Raw genomic sequence first — 17,996 nt, 5'->3', positions numbered from 1 at the left:
ATTTTCCTTTGCATTTCGCATTTTTCAGAGAAAATGAGATATTTTCCTGTATTTAATTACTGATTATGTAGATGTTCATAAAAGCCTGGAGTAAATTCAAAGCTTAATTCATCAAAATATAGAAAACTGAAGAAAAAGTGACTTAATAATTCAAAAAAAATCATAAAAACAACTGAACATCACTGAACATAAAAACAAACATCTGCAACCATTGTTGTTAAACTATATGGGTTTTACTGTTGAATAAATGTCGCAGCAGAAGACGGTATTTCCACGTTTACTATGGAACCTCTGAACGTCCAAATGGGTCATATCTGATGATGTCGAAAAGGCTGAGAAACTTCATTTTACCCAAATTATTTACATTTATTGATAAGAATGATGGTTCAAAATTCATTAAATATTTTAGATCAGTAAATGCTTTTGGGGCTATTCAGGTCTTTAAGGACTGATCAAGCAGCTAACCTTCACTTCTTATATGTAGCCAAAAACACATATAATTAGTATAGACAAATCATAAAAAAATCATACATACGTAATACATCAAATAGTATTAGTATGACACATAGTAAAATCATCATAGCACTTAGGTCACCAACAGGTCACACAAACAGGAAGATTGCTGCATGTACTCACTGTGTTGTGTAGCTTAGGCAAATATTTCAAGATGCTTTAAGTTACTGTATTAAAATAGGTATTTTAAGATTCATCTAATGTATTTGAAATGTTTGTATTTACTGTAAGAGTTGTTCAAAATAAATTATGCGCATTACTTTGTTGTCTACAATCAGATTTGTATGTCAATCATATCATTATGAAACTTAATTTCATCTACAAACCTTAGAGTTAGTGTTTTAATGTTGTAATCTGTGATGTTTACAGGTGCAGAATTTAGAAAAAGCGGGAATTCTCAACAAAACGAAAGTGTCTGAAAACGGCAAAAAAGTAAGGTAAGCCTCTTTGAATTTTTGCAAGCGTGACATTCTTTTGTCCACATTTGTGAAAGTGGGTGTGTTTGGAGTATTGTGACACTTTACCTGAAGCGTTATTTAGTATTGTTAGTGATGATTATTTCCATTGCAGGAAAAATTGGGCTCAGACATGGACGGTTCTCCACGGGGGTGTGCTGACATTTCACAAAGACCCAAAATCTCAAGCAACAGGGGCATCGGTATGATGTACATGTCTTCATGAAAGGACTCACCTGTCTGTATTTAAAGACAAAAAACACCCATCCTGTGTTAATAAACTGTGAAAGCTGAGAACTAAACTCTACGTTGTATGGTTATGTAGTAACTGGTAACTTCTGATGACTATTTTTGATGGTACTGACATTTCCTGAAAGCTGTGGAATAGAATCAACACTTTGGTATTATCTTTCACACCTGTAGGAACTCTGCAAAATTCAGCTGCAGGTTGTTGTATCAGTTCTGTGCATTGACAGAACAGTCTAACCCTCAGGTCATGGGCTGACAGGGACAGTCTACGCTTTTGTTTAAGGCTGCTTGTTTCTTGGAATGCAGTGCCGTCAGTTTGATAAAATGCAGTATTTTCTCTCTGCAGAACAAGACCAATCAGATTGTTCCAGAGATCCAGGTGGACCTGAGAGGAGCAACCATTAACTGGGCATCGAAGGATAAGTCCAGCAAAAAGAATGTTTTAGAGGTGACTTATTTATTGACAAAATCATCCAATATATTGGCTATTATTCGTAGCTGCACAAATCAGTTAAGGTTTTTTAATGTTTAGATTGCCAGGTTACAGCTGGTGAATTATTGACAATTTTAACTGGGGTTATAATGTTATTTTTATTACTTTTAATAATGACTGGCTACCATTTATTGACAGACTCAATGTCTATAAACTACTGGCCCCATATAAATGACATGGATTGACTGGAAGGAAAGATTTTAATGGTTTATGACAAATGGATATTGCTGTATTTGAATTTATTCCAAGCTAAATTTCATTATTTGTTCTTTTGCATTATGTTTTCTTCTTTTAGTTAAAAGGGAAGAATGGTGTGGAGTTTCTGATACAGTATGACACCGAAAGCATTATCAGTGACTGGCACAAAGTCTTAATGGACACCATTCGGCAACTTGTAAGTGTTTTCTACCAGATTCATGTGTGTATTCTCAAATTTCTATTTTCATTTGGGTTCATATGTGTTTATGAGAAGTGTAAATTAGCATAGTTAATTCTTGAAACTCCTACTTTGAAGCTTTAAGTCACAAAAATGTTGTCTTAAGTCAACAAATGAAAAAGTAGCTAATAAAGAAGTGCAAGTTGGGGTTTGATGATCTGAAATGATCAGAAAATGTGATTATAAGATCACAGATATTAATAACTTGTCATTAGATGCGCACGCTTATGTACTATGGCAAAAATATACCTGTAAAAGATAATGAAATGAATGAATCCATCATGATGATAATATAGTAAAGGAGTATTTCTTTATTTTTCTTCAAAATACACCTGAATCATATTAAAGTATAAATCCATTCCCTTAGATCTTTGAAAAACTGTTCTGATGATAATATGGTTAAAAGAATGACTCTACATTCATTCAAGCTAAGTTAAGAGCAGACTCTAACTCACTTGTGCAGTGGGTCTGAACCACCGGTGAAGTTTTCTCATAACTGAAGAGAAAAATTCCAAGCATGAGGGAAATGTGGAATTCTACAAATACTCTTTAACGTGGCTTTTAAAAACAAATCTGTTCATGAGTGGTTCGTGTATGCAGCCCATTATGTAATATTGGCTAGTACTGTAAAGTCTTTTCTCTGCCTGTCCTTGTCCATTGGTGTCAGGAGTACCAGGACCATCATTCAGAGGAGGAGGACAATGACCTCTATGAGAAGATTGCCAACACAGAAAAAGATGATAAGTTTGGAAGCAACATCGACAAGAGGAGAGGTAAAATGAACGACCTACATTTTCCTTTCCTCCACGTTTCTGTGTTTTAACTGTGCCATTGATTTTGACCCAGATTTATATATGCAGGCCAACTGGGAGCTATGATTACATCATAAGAAATATAAGAACTTAATCATTGTCTCCAGGCTCCTCCAAGCCCGGTGTTACTCATTCAAGTAGTTCTGCTGGAGACGCAGATCAGAAGAGGGTTCGGACCAAGCTGATGAAGTTCCTCTTGAAACGACCTACCCTTCAGTCTGTCAAGGACAAGGGCTACATCAGAGGTATTGACAGATTTGATCTTTTGTGGACACTAAACCAGCGCAAATGAAACAAAAATGTGGAAAGTGTGGAAATCACAAACAGTCACAAATGGTGTAAATAATATCATAGCACATCTGTGTCATTTGCATGGATTTAAATTAGGGAATATTCGCCCCCATGCAAAAAACCCCCCAAAAAAACCAGACCAACTCAAATTGCTACATGGAGTTGGTAGGTGCAATTAACATCTGCAGAAAGCTGGTGTTAATTATGCACACACTCACTCCTCACTTACTCTGTCGTTTTTTTCTCCAAGTCTTTTTTAGTTTTTAGTTTTGTTTTTTTTTTGTTGTTTCTGTGGTATGACTTATATTGAAGTAATATTCAGTGATATCAAGAGCAAAATATTCATTCAGGCATGTTTGGATCAAATGGGTTCTGTGATTTATCTCAGATTGTCAGGTATTTAAAAATAAAAAGGCTGCTTAATTACAAAAACTAATCTTATAAACTTGTGTAACAGCTGCTAAACACATTAACATTAACAGTCAGATGCTGACTTGTTTTATGCTCATTTTCTCACTGCTGTGCTGCACCTGAAATGCCCACAGCCTCTTTTGGAGTTCGGAGATTCACTGTTTGATGCTGCAGCCAGCTATGAATTCCAAACATAATATCAGCTCTAATCTTTCTACAAGATCCCTCATATGTTCAGTGACACCTGTACAATATTATTTTAAAATCCAGTCATTAATCAAACATGTTTCAGACTTGGACGACTCACATTAAGAGCTTCAATGTACTTTCATGATTTAATAAACTGTGTTTTTATGCAAAATGCCAGAGAGACAAATACAAGGAATGTTTGTGGTTGTTTAAGATGTCTTTGTGTGTGAGCCTCTTATTATTAAAGACACACCTGAAGCTCTCTGCAAGTTTAATTTTGTATCAATCTGTGTCCTAAAATGAGAAGAAAATCCTGAAACACTGGAAATACACAAAGCAAAAGTACTCAAATGTAAAAAATACATAGTTGTGATTGACCAGCACATCATTACCAACGTATTTTGTAAATATGTCCAGATTCAAGGCACAAATGCAACATAATTCATAGTACTGTTAGCAGTCATTACACATTTTTATGGCTTTTTATAGCACTCATCTCCACCGCAGTTGATTTGAATAATAAACTAACTGAAATAGACGCACTCTTTCAGGCAACACTGACAATGATCACTAAAGTTTAAACATTTAACTGTGTGGAAGTTTCTATTACACTAGATCATCAATGTATGATTTAAATGTGTATATTTTCTACAAAGGTATATTTTTTTTGTTAATTTACATTCATAAACCTGTTCTTTGTTTCTCATTTTATGATATACTTTAAATGTTGTAATGCATTTTGGTTGTAAATATTTAATCCATATTGTAGTTACTACCCAAGTTGGCACAGAAACCAAGTTATTGGCATTAATATCACTTTTTATATACAAGTTAAAAACTGCCTCTATTTTCGCTCTATTGCTTACCAAATTACATTACTGTTTATATAAAACTGTTGTGGAAAGTGTCTATATCCATTTTATACTTCTATTATGAATACTATTAACCTTAATAATGTTTTATCTCCTTGCAGATAATGTGTTTGGTTGCCATCTGGCCACGCTGTGTGCACAAGAGAGGAGTTCCGTTCCTAGTTTTGTGGAGAAATGTATCAGAGCAGTAGAAAAGAGAGGTGAACCGTGTCATTTCTATGTATTCTGAATCATACTGAATAAGGCTGTGTGATCTGACCAAAGTCTCATATCCTGATATGTCATTTAATATCCAGGTAACAATAAACATCACAACATAGACCATTTACTGTAAATGAAAAGCCAAGATCATGTCATTTTAAATACTCATCTCTGTATTTTTAATCATACACTAAATCACATTTGATTATTTTTCTTCTGTTTTTTAAAACTTTTGTTCATATTTTCAGCTAATGCAAAAATTGTGTAAAAATATAAATATATTTTTCATGTGTAAAATATTTAAAGGAAAATTGAAAACACTTTTAATCACTAAGTTATGAAAAAATATGTACTAAATAATAAATATTGTAAAAAATATATTTAGGTTTAACCCATAAAGACCCAGTGCTACTTTTGTGGCAGTTCCCAAATGAATTTTTCCTTTCTAAAGTGATTTATCCCCATTTATTGTAGTATTATCATCCCTATATTGCATTTTTTTCAGTGTTAATGAAGTATTTTTCCTGTATTTGATTTACTGATCATGTAGATGTTCATAAAAGCTCAGATTAAAGTTGAGGGCTATTATATCCAAAATCCAGAGAAAACTGAAGAAAAAGTGACTTTTTCAGCAAAACTGAACATAAACCAAGTCTCTCCATCCACTGTCACTGATCAAACTCTATGGGTTTTACTGGTGAATCAATGTAGTAGAAGATGACAGTGTGTCTATGTGCACTACGGAGCCTCTGAGCATCCAAATGGGTCACATCTGATGACCATGAAAAGATAAAAAAAACCATGCATTTTACCTGAGCTAATTCACCTAAATGAAAGGATAACAAGGAGAAAAACTCTTCCCTCATTTTTGCTTTGAAGAATGTAAAGCATCATCTAAATCATAAAAACATACCTCTATAAAGAGAATGAAACATCAGAGCATAATAAGAAATGATAGACATTTTTCTGTCTTTATACAGTATAGAGTATTTTGTCATATTCAGCATCACTAATACTGAAACATATTTCCTTTGATGTTTAATTTACAGGTTTAGACATTGATGGACTCTACAGAGTTAGTGGAAACCTCGCTGTTATTCAGAAACTACGCTTCAAGGCCGACCACGGTAAAGTCCAGCACTTCTCTTTTGTAAAAGACAAAAAAACAATTTCACAAGGAGCTACTGGTACTAGACAAACCAGAGGTGCTCATGGAGAGGGCATGAACAATAGAAAAAAGACAAAAATCCAAGCACTCACTTCAGAACACCCTGAATATGGCTCATGCTGACATGCGTTGGTGTGTTTTTAACTCTAGCCCCAAAGAATTAATCCACATGTCCTCATGAAATAAAGGCTTTTTACAATTTCTAATTTTTACAACCAAGTGAGTGCCTGGATTTTTGTCTCACTTCTCTTTTTTAATGCTTAATGTTTATGAAACTATTTCAGTTAACAATGGGTCCCTTTGTCAAATAGGTTCCAAAGTCTATGGATGGCTTTGCTGAGGCATGATACTGTAAACAGCAGCGCCCTCTGCTGTGCTTAACTGTGTACTTGTAATGTCTGAACAGAGGAACTGGACCTGGAGGATGGCCAGTGGGAGGATGTTCATGTCATCACTGGAGCGTTGAAGCTGTTTTTCAGAGAACTTCCAGAGCCACTTTTCCCATTCAGCCACTTTAATAAATTCATTGAAGCTATCAGTAAGCACATTTTTAGTCAACATTCTTCATCCCAAACAGACTCTTTTTTGTCATTATTTATTTACTATCTATGAGTAATTTATCTATGTGTTCTTATTCAAGGAACGCCTGATTACAACATAAAATTATCTTACATTTGTAACCTGGTCAAAACTCTTCCTCAACCAAACCATGATACAATGAAACTCCTATTTGGACATTTACGCAAGTATGACACCACTTCATTCTCTTTACTTTTACTATTATTTGTCACGTTGATGTTAAAGTTGAACATTCCTCATGTTATTATCACTTTTATCTTCTGACAGTGTCATTCAATTCGGGGAAGACAATCGCATGACTGTGCAGAACGTGGCAATCGTGTTCGGGCCGACACTGCTGAGACCAGAGACGGAATCGAACAACCTCACGATGCACATGGTCTTTCAGAACCAGATAGTGGAGTTCATCCTGAATGAATATGATCGAATCTTCAACCTATAAGCCTCCAGTGCAGACCCAGGCAGAAGTCTAAATATGCTTGAGTTATTTTGAAGTGCTAAATTTACCTTTGCATGCACGTAAATAGCTTCTGTGCAGCTTCTTACATCCAACTCTGTAATATATGTTAAAGGGTTCTTTCAGTTCTGTTTGCTCAGAGCATTTGAAGGGAGTTTAATCATATAAAATTAGATGAGGGGATCTTCAAATAGTCTTTGCTCAGAATATTTGAAGCATGTTTAACCACTCTTCAGATTTACTCCATAGGGGGCTCACAATGCTAGAAAAATGTTTGGCAGTATTTTACAACCGAAAAATGAGTCACAGAGGTTAAGATGTGCAGCTTTTGAGCTACTTGCTTGGTTGAAAAAGAAATGTACTGTGAACTATATGAGACTGTGTTGATCCCAGAGACTTTAGTTGTCTTAATCTCACAAGTCACTTTCTGCAGTTTTTTTTTTTTTTTTGTCTATTTGTTTTGGTTTATCTCAGTGATAATAGCAGTATAATAGCACCCAAGTAAAACATGGACCAATGCATTAATATTCTTTTTATTATAAAACAATCAATTGCTTCCATCTTTATTTTAGAAATGACAATGTTAATGATGTTTAAACATTGTTTTGGAATTAACATAAGAGTATAACATATATCGCAATAACTGAGATTGTATTGTAATGTTGTTTTCTTTCTCATTTTTCCCATGGGTTATTTTATTGTAATATAGAAATGTACAAAATGAACTATTAATACAACATCTTGGTGTAAAATAGACATTGACATCAAATCCTGCAGCCTATAGATAAATTTTCACTGAAATGTACACCATTTTCAGTCATGCTGTACTTGAAGAAACTGTATAACTGTAAACTATAACACCCTAGAAGTATAAACTAGTGATTGAATTTTCAACAGTTTGCAGTAACAACACAGAGAACATAAAACAAAAAAAGTTGATCGTAGAAGAGATTTATCTCCTGTAAATAGGAATAGAAAGCATATTTATGCTGAAAGTCATTGAAAATGCAGAAGTTATAATAAAGTAACTTTGTAAAAATGTGTTGACTAATTGTCTTCCATGCACATGAAATTATATAACATAATTATGTGGGTGAGTAAAACAAAATTTAAAGTTTTTGGTGCTGATATTGATAGAGATGTATTTACAATTGTATAAATGTCACATGTTAAGAGGACATATTACACTTATGATATGTGTGTCTAAACTTTGATTTCACCACATTTTGAGAATAAATATTAAAGATGTTAGTATAGCTCATGTCCACCATCTCATGAGTGCACAAAGCGATGCACATAAATTCAGTGTGAGGTTATGTGGTCATTGTAAAATTACAATTTTTTACTAGCCATTTTATAAACTAAATATTTTTAGCAGCCTTAAATACACACAAATGGACCAAACAGTTTAAAAAATTATTTTAACAGACACATTTTCTTCCTCTTTCAAGATTTTGAATCCCTTACTTTAAACAGCCTAGCTGTGGCGGTCTATTTTCTCGTGAATACTTAGATTATAATTCAGTCATTTTAATTCAGGGTCTGTATGCGGTCTGTCGGAACTATTTCAGGGTTGGACTCTCTTCCGGAAACTGTCAGCTCAGCTGTGAACGCCGCATCAACTGCAATGAGTTTTGAGTGGCCCTGGCAATATAATTTTCCACCGTTTTTTACGTGAGTCAACATATTCCCTTAGCTATATTTCAAAGCCAGGTTTTATAGATAACTAGTCGTACCATTGTAATTCCTAATTGTTTGTCAGCTACCTGTTTGCTATGTGGAATTAGCATTAGATTAGCTTGTTAGCTAGCAGGCTAAACGACACAGATTGCTACGGAAGTGGACACAGTGTTGCTTTAAAAAGTTTATGTAACAGCTCTGGTCATTTCAGTCTAGCCATTCTGTTAGTCTACACAGTAATCAAATATGCCAAACACAATATTCAGGCTGTGTTTTGTTGTTTAGGCATTCAGAGTGTACCCGACCTGTTAAGCCTTTAGCTTTAGCTTGTACTTAATGATGGGCAGGGTCCAGCTAACTCATTTTCAGGTAAATAGCAGCAATACTTGAGCGTTTAAATGACCGTAACTATAAGCGTGATGTCTTTAAGAAGAAAACTACTTATATTGCAGTGATTTGGAGGTTTATCACTGTGTTATAAGTAGTTTATTGGTGTTTAGCCAACACATAGTAGACAGTAATATTACTTGCTACCTTGAGTGTTCTGGATCATTCTATGAAAAGTCACCCAGAATTCAGATTATTTTCCAGTTCATGTCATGAAATTTCTTCCGTTAAATTAATTTAACATAAGCCCCAGTCTAAATACATTATGAGTTTATTTTTGTCCTCTGAACTTGTCTGTTTATTTTTCCATGGGACTGGGTTGAAAGTTGTATTTATCTGTCTGTTTGTCTGTCTGTGTTTTGCTATTTTAAAATTCTTATCTGAACAATGAACATGTCATTACTGAAGCTTAATAAGTTCCAACAACCAAGTTTTGAGTATCTTATGTTTGGCTGTAGATCTAACATATCTCTAAGTAATTTGGTTCTACAGTTTAAAAAAAAAAAAAAAGAAAGAAAAGAAAAAAAAGAAAAATGCCTGCTGCAAATCTTCCTAAATGACTTAAGAGGAAAAAAAACCCCAACATTTTGATTAAATATTTTTCGAAGAATTTTTGCAATGAAATGAGAAACTGATAATATTCATTGTGAAACATGTAAACTTAACCTTTTTAGTAAGTCCAGTCTAAAAAAAAGATTGATGAATGTTAGAAAATGCACAATAACACAAAATTTATCTCTAATGAAATAAGAATAAATGTGATAAGTTTAGGTTTCAGTGAATTTAATAGAAGTTTTTAACTGCCTTTATTCCCTAAAGATAATCAATGGCATTGATCAGAGTTAGTATAGTAATAATTAGTGCTGTCAAACAATTAAAAATTTTAATCAAATAAATCACAGGGTTGCTGTGGATTAATTTCGATTAATCCCGATTAAGTGTCATTCATTTGTAATCTATATGAATCGCGTTTCATTTTGCATGAGCAAACAGACTCAAGAAAGAAGGGAATAAATATGCCCTTAACGTGTTTATTAAACCCCTTCAACAGTTTCAACAAAACAACTTGAAACAACTATTCTGTCTCGGGTTTTTTTTTTTGGACTCAAATTTCCCATCGAGAGGGCCAATGTGGTGTTTAGCACCTTCCATCTTGGTTGGTTCTGCTGCCTGTCACTACTGGACCAACTGCCCATTTGCGCATGTGCGATGGTAACTCTACTTGGACAAACTGCCCAAAATGTGTTGCCAGAGATGTTCAGAGTCATTCTGTGCTGCAGATGGGTTAATTGCGTTACAATTTTTAATCAGATTAATCATGATGATGGATGAATCGATGTTAATGCGTTAATTTTGACAGCCGTAATAATAACACAGATATTATTTTTAGAGGAAGATGTTTCTACATAAATGTCAGCAGATGGCTGCACTCTGCCTCTACTTGGTTGTAAATACTGATTGACCTTTTTAATACCATCATCTAAAAGTGTTTCCCAGTATACACTGTTACTGTCTCTCTGTTTAATTTGTAGCAAGTCACCTGTTTTCCCTTTTACTTTATGCCTAGGCTACAGCCCAATGTTGACACGAGACAGAAGCAGCTGGCAGCATGGTGTTCCCTGGCTCTGTCTTACTGCCGGCATCACAAGCTCTACACCCTGGACGTCATGGAAGCTCAGGAAAGCCCTGTGTTCAATAACAAGAAGATAGAGCGTATCCTTATAAGTCAAACTCTGGTGCAGTCAAAGCCAGACTGATCCCACAATGAATTTTCTTTATTGTGAAACAGTTCAGACTCTAAATTGTATCCTTAAGGCCTTCCATAATTATTGTCTCTGTTGTTTAATTTTAAATCATGGCTAGTGGTTTAAAGAGGATATTAATGTTGACACACTGTATAGTAATTGCTTTCTTGTACAAATGCTTCTCACCCCTGTAAACTGTGTTACATTTCAGTTTCCAGTCACCTGATTTGTTTTACTCTATTTGATAAACTCATTTGAATGTACAGATAGATGCTCAATATAACAATGGAACAAGTTTAACCTTTCAGTTTGTACGTCTTTGTATTTCTGCTCTTTGCAACAACAACAATAACTGCGTTGTTTATGTACTTCACTTCATCACAATCTACAAGTTAGAATTCTACATTCTTAGATTTATGATGTGTATTCAGGTTAAGATATTATGTTTTCTTGTACTTTAGTTCCTTTCTGTCCCTTAACTGAATTTCAGGAAAATTGTCCATGGAAGCCATTCAAGTTGTGTTTGAGGAATTAAGAAAAAAAGGTACATTGTCTTCAGATTAGCTTTGAGAGATGCCTTTCACAAGTCAAGTATTTTCAGAAATAATCTAGATTTGTTGCTTTTGCTCGGCCTCAGGGAACCTGGAATGGTTGGACAAAAACAAGTCTCGGTGTTTGGTCATGTGGAGACGACCAGAGGAGTGGGGCAAGTTAATATACCAATGGGTGAGTTGCACTTACATGCCTGTAAAACAAAATATTTTATATTATTACATCCTCACTTTGGAATCAATAAAATAACAGATCTTGTGTTACACTAATTATACATGCTCTTACTAATAAATTCTATATGAGAGAAATGCACCGAAGGATAATAAATAACAACCCCTGAATCCAAAATGAGTTTACATAACAGATTTATCCTCATTTCCCAAAATAAAAAGGTGATTATTAACCCGTCTGAGCCTATTTTGGCCGTTTTTGAGTACTTTTGATTTTGCCTTTATATACTATATAAAGAAATGTTTGCAATACCCATGTTTGGTATCTTTTTTCAGCACAACTTCGTCTATATCATTTGCCTATTATTTTTTCACTTTAACCTACTATATCAACATAAAAAGCCAAAAACACAGCCAAAAAACATACAAAAAATATAAAATCCAATTTTAAAAATGTATATAATTTATTGCATAAATAACACATAGATGCTTAATGAACCTTTTCAAAGACTTTAAAAGTGAATATTGGTTCCAAATACTGGGTATATTAAATTAAAATTGTAATAAATTAAAACTATACTCAAATATTTGACAAAAAAGCATATCATTACGTAGGCGGTTTCTCTGGGTTTCTCACCCCCCCATCCTCCTGTTTTCTGCATCTGGTTCAGGTGGGGGTCATTCTCACCCTTACCCACAATGCTAATGCAGTCTGTGGATTAAAATCCACAGATTCGGACAGTTTTTTCTATTTTGAAAAAGGACAAAAAATGATGAAGATATGGTAAGAAATATAACGTCAGCCCCACCTCATTTTCATACTTTTATTCACATTTGTTTGCCCTGGTTTCAAAATGTCATATCTCCGGTTTAATTTGCTCTATCAACAACAAATAAAAAGTGGGAGAGTGTTTCAAGTTCGCGCTTTCGAGTGTAATTATCCGCAGTGGTCTTTGTGACCGACTTACGACGCTACGACGTATTGAAAGTGTCATGTGATTCAGTCACGGGGCCGTGACCGTGGACCCCTAAGGGGTTAATGTGTTATTTTGTTTGATCTTTCCTGACAGTATGGAGCTCATTTACTAAACAAATGATGATATATAGTTGTCATGTTTTTTTTGTTTTTTTATTAAATATAAATAACAAGCAGCAGTTAATGTTTCAGCATAAACTGTAAGTTCCAGTAATATAAAGAACAATTTGAGTCTATTTTTGATTCTGAAATATTTCTCAGGAAGTACAGCCGCCTTGAGAGAAATAACGTCACTTTTCTACATGACTGTCACACAAAAACTTAGTGTCTCAAAAGTCTTTTTCAAAAATCTGACTGCTTCAGGCATCGAACAGCCAGAGACAGCTTTCATTGATTTGTAACATAGTGCATTCACTGTGTAATAACTATGATGAGGCTTTTTGCTTTAGGTCTAGTGGTTAAGTAAGCTTTTTAATTTCTAATGGAAATATCACACTTTTATCTAGTTAGAGATTTATATCTTTAACTTCAGCTTTTCCTGCTACTTCTCAAACTATTTCATATGATTATTATCAATAGAATAGATTTTCTTTATAGTGATTATGTGGGTCATACAGTGAACTTCACACAGATGAGAAATGTAGAAATGGTTAAAAAAGCTGTAAGAATATAAAAACTCTGCCCACCCGTGTTCATAGACTCACGTACACTTTATTGGAACGCATGCACAATGAGGAAAATCTGTGAAATGAATAACATTGTTCATTACTGCAATAACTATATGACTTGACATCACCATTATAGGATGGAAGTGTACATAGTAGTTACACAGTTCCCTCGTCTGTATGCTTTAACCTTCTGAGACCCTGCAATGCTTTTTATGTTGTCTGTAGGAGACAAGAGTTTCACAGCTTTACTTTAAAAAAGCACTAACCACTGCAAAGGACATTCCATAAAAAAAATAAAAATGTATCTGAAAAAATTGTGGCATCATGCTGTTTCCAATCAAGGTGATAATTTAATGTAAGAAAGCCAAAACTTTTACTCTCCTGCATCTCAGGAGGATAACAGCTGAACTGCTAATGCTGGTAACTACAACTGTTGGCATGATTTCACAGATTCTTTGTTTGTAACGAATCATCTCTCCTGAATCCAAAATATTCCAAACAGCCATTGTGCTGTTCTTTTCCACCACAAGGTCCTTGTCAGCCCCATTTTTCTTGCTCCTCTTTACTGCCTCAGCTGTCATGGTGGCTAACCTCAAAGTTGCTGAATTAATTAACCCATAAGGACCCAGACATCCACTGTCAACCAAAAGCATCTACTGATAAAAACTGTTTAATAACTTGTGAACCACTAATCCTATCAATCCATGTAAATAATTGGTGTAAAATGCAGTTTGTCATCTTTTCATGGTCATCAGATTTGACCCATTTAGACATTCAGAGGCTCCGTTGTCATTGTCTGCAACATTGATTCACCAGTAAAACCCATGGAGTTGGATCAGTGACATTGGATGAGGACCCTTGTTTTATGTTCAGTTAATGATTTTTTTTTTTTTTTTCTTTGCTGAAAAAGTTAGTTTTTCTTCAGTTTTCTCTGTTTCAGAATTAATATCCCTTAACTTTAATCTGAGCTTTTATGAACATCTACATCAGTGGTTCCCAACCTTTTTTGGTTCATGACCCCATTTTAACAACACAAATTTCTGGCGACCCCAGACATTCAAAACTGAGTAAACGGTGTACCCCACCTTCACCCATAAGTAGCTGGGATAGGCTCCAGCGACCCCCGTGACCCTAGTGAGGATGAAGCGGGTTCAGAAAATGAATGTACGAATGAGGGTATTTTATTGTCAAATAATGTGACTGTGTCACGAGTGGATGCACGAAGAACGTAAATAAAATGAAAATGAAAATTTCTCATTCATCTTCTGCATTTGGGATGTGTTTATTACATGTGTCCATACCTCGATGATGATAAAAACCAGTATTAATATGCATCCTTATGGGAAAATAAAAATGAGGAGTAAAGGTGTGGCTTATTTCTTTAAATTACTTTATTTTATGGTTTTAATTACTTGGTTTTGCTTCATCACCCATGAAAGTTGATGTACTGATAATATTGATCATTTCTGTTATTACTATTTCTTAGAGAATGACAATTTGTTCTGTTTTAGGTTTCCAAAAATGGAATGGTCAACTCTGTTTTTACACTTTATGAGTTGTCCAGTGGTGATGACACAGAAGGTGAAGGTACAGTGCCCTTAAAACAACAATAAGTCATTTGATTAATGTTAAACCTTGATCCTTTTGGTTGTTTTTACTTGGAATGTAAATGTTGGCAATCTAAATAAAAGAAGCCCACTTGCAGGCCCATGTGTTGATGTCTAATTTGAGCTATTATTGATTTCTCCAGAGTTCCATGGACTAGAAGAGTGGATGCTGATGCGCTCATTGCAGGCCTTACAAACAGAAGGCAAAGCGGAGATCATCACTATGGACGATGGCAAAGGGGTCAAATTCTTCTAAAATGGTGCTGGAATCATACACTCTATCTGGGAGCCCTCATACTGTACCTTTAGAGGCCAATTTAAGAGTCAGCCGATTAAGGCTACACATGGTGCACCTCGATGCCTGGCCCCTGAGGATGCTGGTCCTGTAATATTAGTTGCCTTTTGGTTCATCCAAATAAAACGCCTTTTTGTAATTGGACAGGAACCAATGTTATTTGTAAGTGTAAGAGGGGAAAAGGGCATTTGAGGTGACACCACGGGTTAACGTCACTTTTTTTGAGGTAACTTGCTATACGTAGCATTTGTTGCCATTTAAACAGCAACTTTATCAGGACGACATACTATCATGAATACTGTTGGGGGAAATTTCCTCATCAACTGCTACTTTATCCTCTTTGTAAATATGACTAGTTTTATTCTTGTTTTCCTTGTTAACAAATGGTATAATTAGCTCTGGATATTTGCTCGGCTGTTATTCCTCTGTTCCAACCAGACATCCCAAAGAAATCCCGGAACAAAACACCAGAGGGACTTTTATTTTGAGAGTAAATGCTTCCAGAAGAGGAACACCGCAGAGACTTGGACCACTGCTCCTGCCTGGATTCAGCTGAGTGTAATAATGGGAGACTTCATGTACAGATTGCTGTCATGCTATTATTGTGCAGTAGCTACTGTGATACTCCTGTTATCCTTTCTATCTATATTTCACCTCTTTTTTTCTTATCCTATAGGAGAATAAATGACACATTTGCTAAACATGTTTTTTTTTCTCATCTGGATAGGGGGAAAAAAGACAGAAAATGTATTCACTGTATGTTTAACAGTGTGCAGAGTCCTAGTGATTGAAAATCTGCTTTCAGCCAGCAGTTGCCCAGAATAACCTCATAAAGGATGTGCACATCATGTGCCATGTCGCCGCCTGTAGGGATGATACAGCTCCAGGGAATACTGTGTGTTCGTTGATAACACCCAGAGGACGCACTAGTGGAACAGGTGGGGCTCAGTGTGGCCTTGGCTGATAAAGGTGTCTTGTTTCTGCTGCTGCTCCACGGGTGTGCTCCCCCTGCAGGACGGGCCCGCGCGTTGCCCTCCCTCCTGGAGCTTCATGGGTTTCAGTTCTAATGAAACGACGGGAGTTCTAAAGAATCCAGTGACTCGTCAGCTGTAAGGACTGTGCGTTACTGAATTCAGATAAAAGTCGAGAAGTTGTGCTCATCACTGATGAACCAATTAAACCAGGGGACATCGTGTCCTTGTTTTGTTTTTACGCACAGTGAAGGGACTGTGTGTGGAGTCTGTGTAGCTAATCAATACAAAGAAGTGTTTATAATAACAGATCTGCTCCAATACTGCATATCTTATGAGGTTAACATTTCCCCTTTAGAAAATTTTGCTCGGAAATATTTTAGGAGGATCTCTAACACCATGTGGGCACTGAAAACACCAAATACCAAATGGTAATAGTAATAATAATCACCACCACCACCATCATCATCTTGATAAAATATCAGTCTGACTTTGAGGAAACATTAATTGCCCACAGCTTTTATGGCTGTACTTGTAATTACTGCCTCTGGATACGCGCGTCAAAGCTGCCAGGGGGCGGAGTTGTTGGAAGCGCGCAGCCGGAGCGCACAGGACGCACAGCTTTCCAGAGCCCTGTTGATATAGGCTGATCCGTCCTCTCACCGGAGGTTATGGCTGAGGACTTGTAGAAGAGAGTGCAACTCTGATTACCGGATAGGAACTATGCTTTAATGTGGGTTTCGTGCGCAAAGCTTCTATGTGAAATCGTTTATTGAAGCAGCTGTGATGAGTAAGTATATTTTCTTGACTCCAATATGTGTTTTTGCGCACATTTCTTGGCTAAAAGTTAGATTAATATACCCGCATGTAACACCAGGTTAGACAGTACTGATAGGTGATGTTTAATGTTCTTTTAGACGGGTAACACGTCTGTTATATCCTGGTCAGCCTTTGTTTAAAGGCACTGACATCATGGAAAAGTAACGCAGAGCATAAAGTAACGGTTCTCCTTTGCCCTAATGTCCTAATTTAGGCTCTAAATCAGGGAAACGTTGAACCTGCTACAATGTCCCACGCACAGGTTGAAATACCAGGACGCGGTTTCCCAGGCCTCCCTGTGGATATGACCGACGACTGCTTTTCCCGAGTCCCATCCATGCTCAGGACGCACGGTCTGGGCGCAAGGAGGAACTCTTATGGGCTCCAGAAAATTAGTATGGACATAGACTCTCCTCTTTATAGTGGGGCTCTCTCCAAAGCTTTGTCCTGGTCGGCTGAGAATATTTTAACATTGCCAGAGTCTAGAGCCGAGGATGAAAAGACCGACGATTATTCACCCCAGTCACCTTCGCCCGTGTCCAGCCCTGGCACCAGCTCCAACACGCCCCCCTGCACCCAGAACCCCGAAGCTGAAAAGGAGTGGGAGCCCGTCCCAAGATCATCCACGGCGGCTCAAGACGCCAGCTCGGACTCGGAAAATGACCTGGTTCACAGTAAACAGCACAAGGTTTTATCCCGCATCACATTTGATACTCAGTGGGAGCAAGAAGAGAAAGAAGATGTGGAGACGAAAGCGGTGGCGACCTCACCTGATGGAAGATATCTGAAATTCAATATAGAAATTGGAAGGGGGTCTTTCAAGACTGTTTATAAAGGACTGGACACAGAGACCACAGTAGAGGTGGCATGGTGTGAGCTACAGGTAAGGCTGCTTCTTTGCCTTTTTTTTTTTTTCTGATAAATGAATGGTTTTAGGACAACTTTCTTCCTCTCTAAATATAATGTTAATTTTGCCTATTAATATTCATGAATGTTCCCT

The 17,996-nt window shown here is 36.1% G+C and overlaps 3 protein-coding genes across 8 annotated transcripts in view; all 3 read left to right on the top strand.

The window, feature by feature from the left end:
• The window catches only part of arhgap27 (Rho GTPase activating protein 27), a 31,235-nt gene extending 23,068 nt beyond the window's left edge, over positions 1-8,167 (top strand). For both annotated transcript variants that reach the window (XM_030121596.1, XM_030121597.1), the window contains 11 exons: positions 883-950; positions 1,084-1,171; positions 1,564-1,665; positions 2,006-2,104; positions 2,814-2,919; positions 3,066-3,203; positions 4,823-4,921; positions 5,972-6,049; positions 6,497-6,628; positions 6,731-6,836; positions 6,937-8,167. In XM_030121596.1, coding sequence (XP_029977456.1) covers positions 883-950; positions 1,084-1,171; positions 1,564-1,665; positions 2,006-2,104; positions 2,814-2,919; positions 3,066-3,203; positions 4,823-4,921; positions 5,972-6,049; positions 6,497-6,628; positions 6,731-6,836; positions 6,937-7,111 — 1,191 coding nt within the window. In that variant the 3' untranslated portion in view covers positions 7,112-8,167. The remainder of the gene's footprint in view (positions 1-882; positions 951-1,083; positions 1,172-1,563; positions 1,666-2,005; positions 2,105-2,813; positions 2,920-3,065; positions 3,204-4,822; positions 4,922-5,971; positions 6,050-6,496; positions 6,629-6,730; positions 6,837-6,936) is intronic.
• Positions 8,168-8,657: 490 nt separating this feature from the next.
• vps25 (vacuolar protein sorting 25 homolog) lies at positions 8,658-15,907 on the top strand. Its single transcript, XM_030163360.1, has 6 exons — positions 8,658-8,800; positions 10,761-10,906; positions 11,429-11,482; positions 11,576-11,664; positions 14,816-14,891; positions 15,055-15,907. The coding sequence occupies exons 1-6, from the start codon at positions 8,673-8,675 to the stop codon at positions 15,165-15,167; spliced, it is 606 nt and encodes a 201-aa protein (XP_030019220.1). The 5' UTR covers positions 8,658-8,672; the 3' UTR covers positions 15,168-15,907.
• A 61-nt stretch (positions 15,908-15,968) lies between these two features.
• Positions 15,969-17,996, top strand: part of wnk4a (WNK lysine deficient protein kinase 4a) — a 45,364-nt gene continuing 43,336 nt past the window's right edge. For 2 of the 5 annotated variants that reach the window (XM_030163359.1, XM_030163355.1), the window contains exons 1-2: positions 16,204-16,967; positions 17,211-17,879. In XM_030163359.1, the coding sequence (XP_030019219.1) occupies positions 17,244-17,879 (636 nt within the window). In that variant the 5' untranslated portion in view covers positions 16,204-16,967; positions 17,211-17,243. Of the gene's footprint in view, positions 16,145-16,203; positions 16,968-17,210; positions 17,880-17,996 lie in introns of those variants that run through there. The other 3 variants (XM_030163358.1, XM_030163357.1, XM_030163356.1) reach the window with 3 other exon arrangements.

This window comes from Sphaeramia orbicularis, chromosome 19 (genome assembly GCF_902148855.1).
Source record: "Sphaeramia orbicularis chromosome 19, fSphaOr1.1, whole genome shotgun sequence".
NCBI classification, from domain to species: domain Eukaryota; kingdom Metazoa; phylum Chordata; class Actinopteri; order Kurtiformes; family Apogonidae; genus Sphaeramia; species Sphaeramia orbicularis.
Note: the sequence above shows the minus strand (reverse complement) of the source record. Positions and strands in the feature narration are given on the sequence as shown.

What these genes read in the sequence shown, in the direction of transcription:
- vps25 (XM_030163360.1), top strand. Translation starts at nt 8,673, where the DNA reads ATGCGGTCTGTCGGAACTATTTCAGGGTTGGACTCTCTTCCGGAAACT. An exon ending in TGAGGAATTAAGAAAAAAAG is followed by an intron (nt 11,483 to 11,575) that starts GTACATTGTCTT and finishes GCTCGGCCTCAG; the next exon opens with GGAACCTGGAATGGTTGGAC. An exon ending in TGATGACACAGAAGGTGAAG is followed by an intron (nt 14,892 to 15,054) that starts GTACAGTGCCCT and finishes TGATTTCTCCAG; the next exon opens with AGTTCCATGGACTAGAAGAG.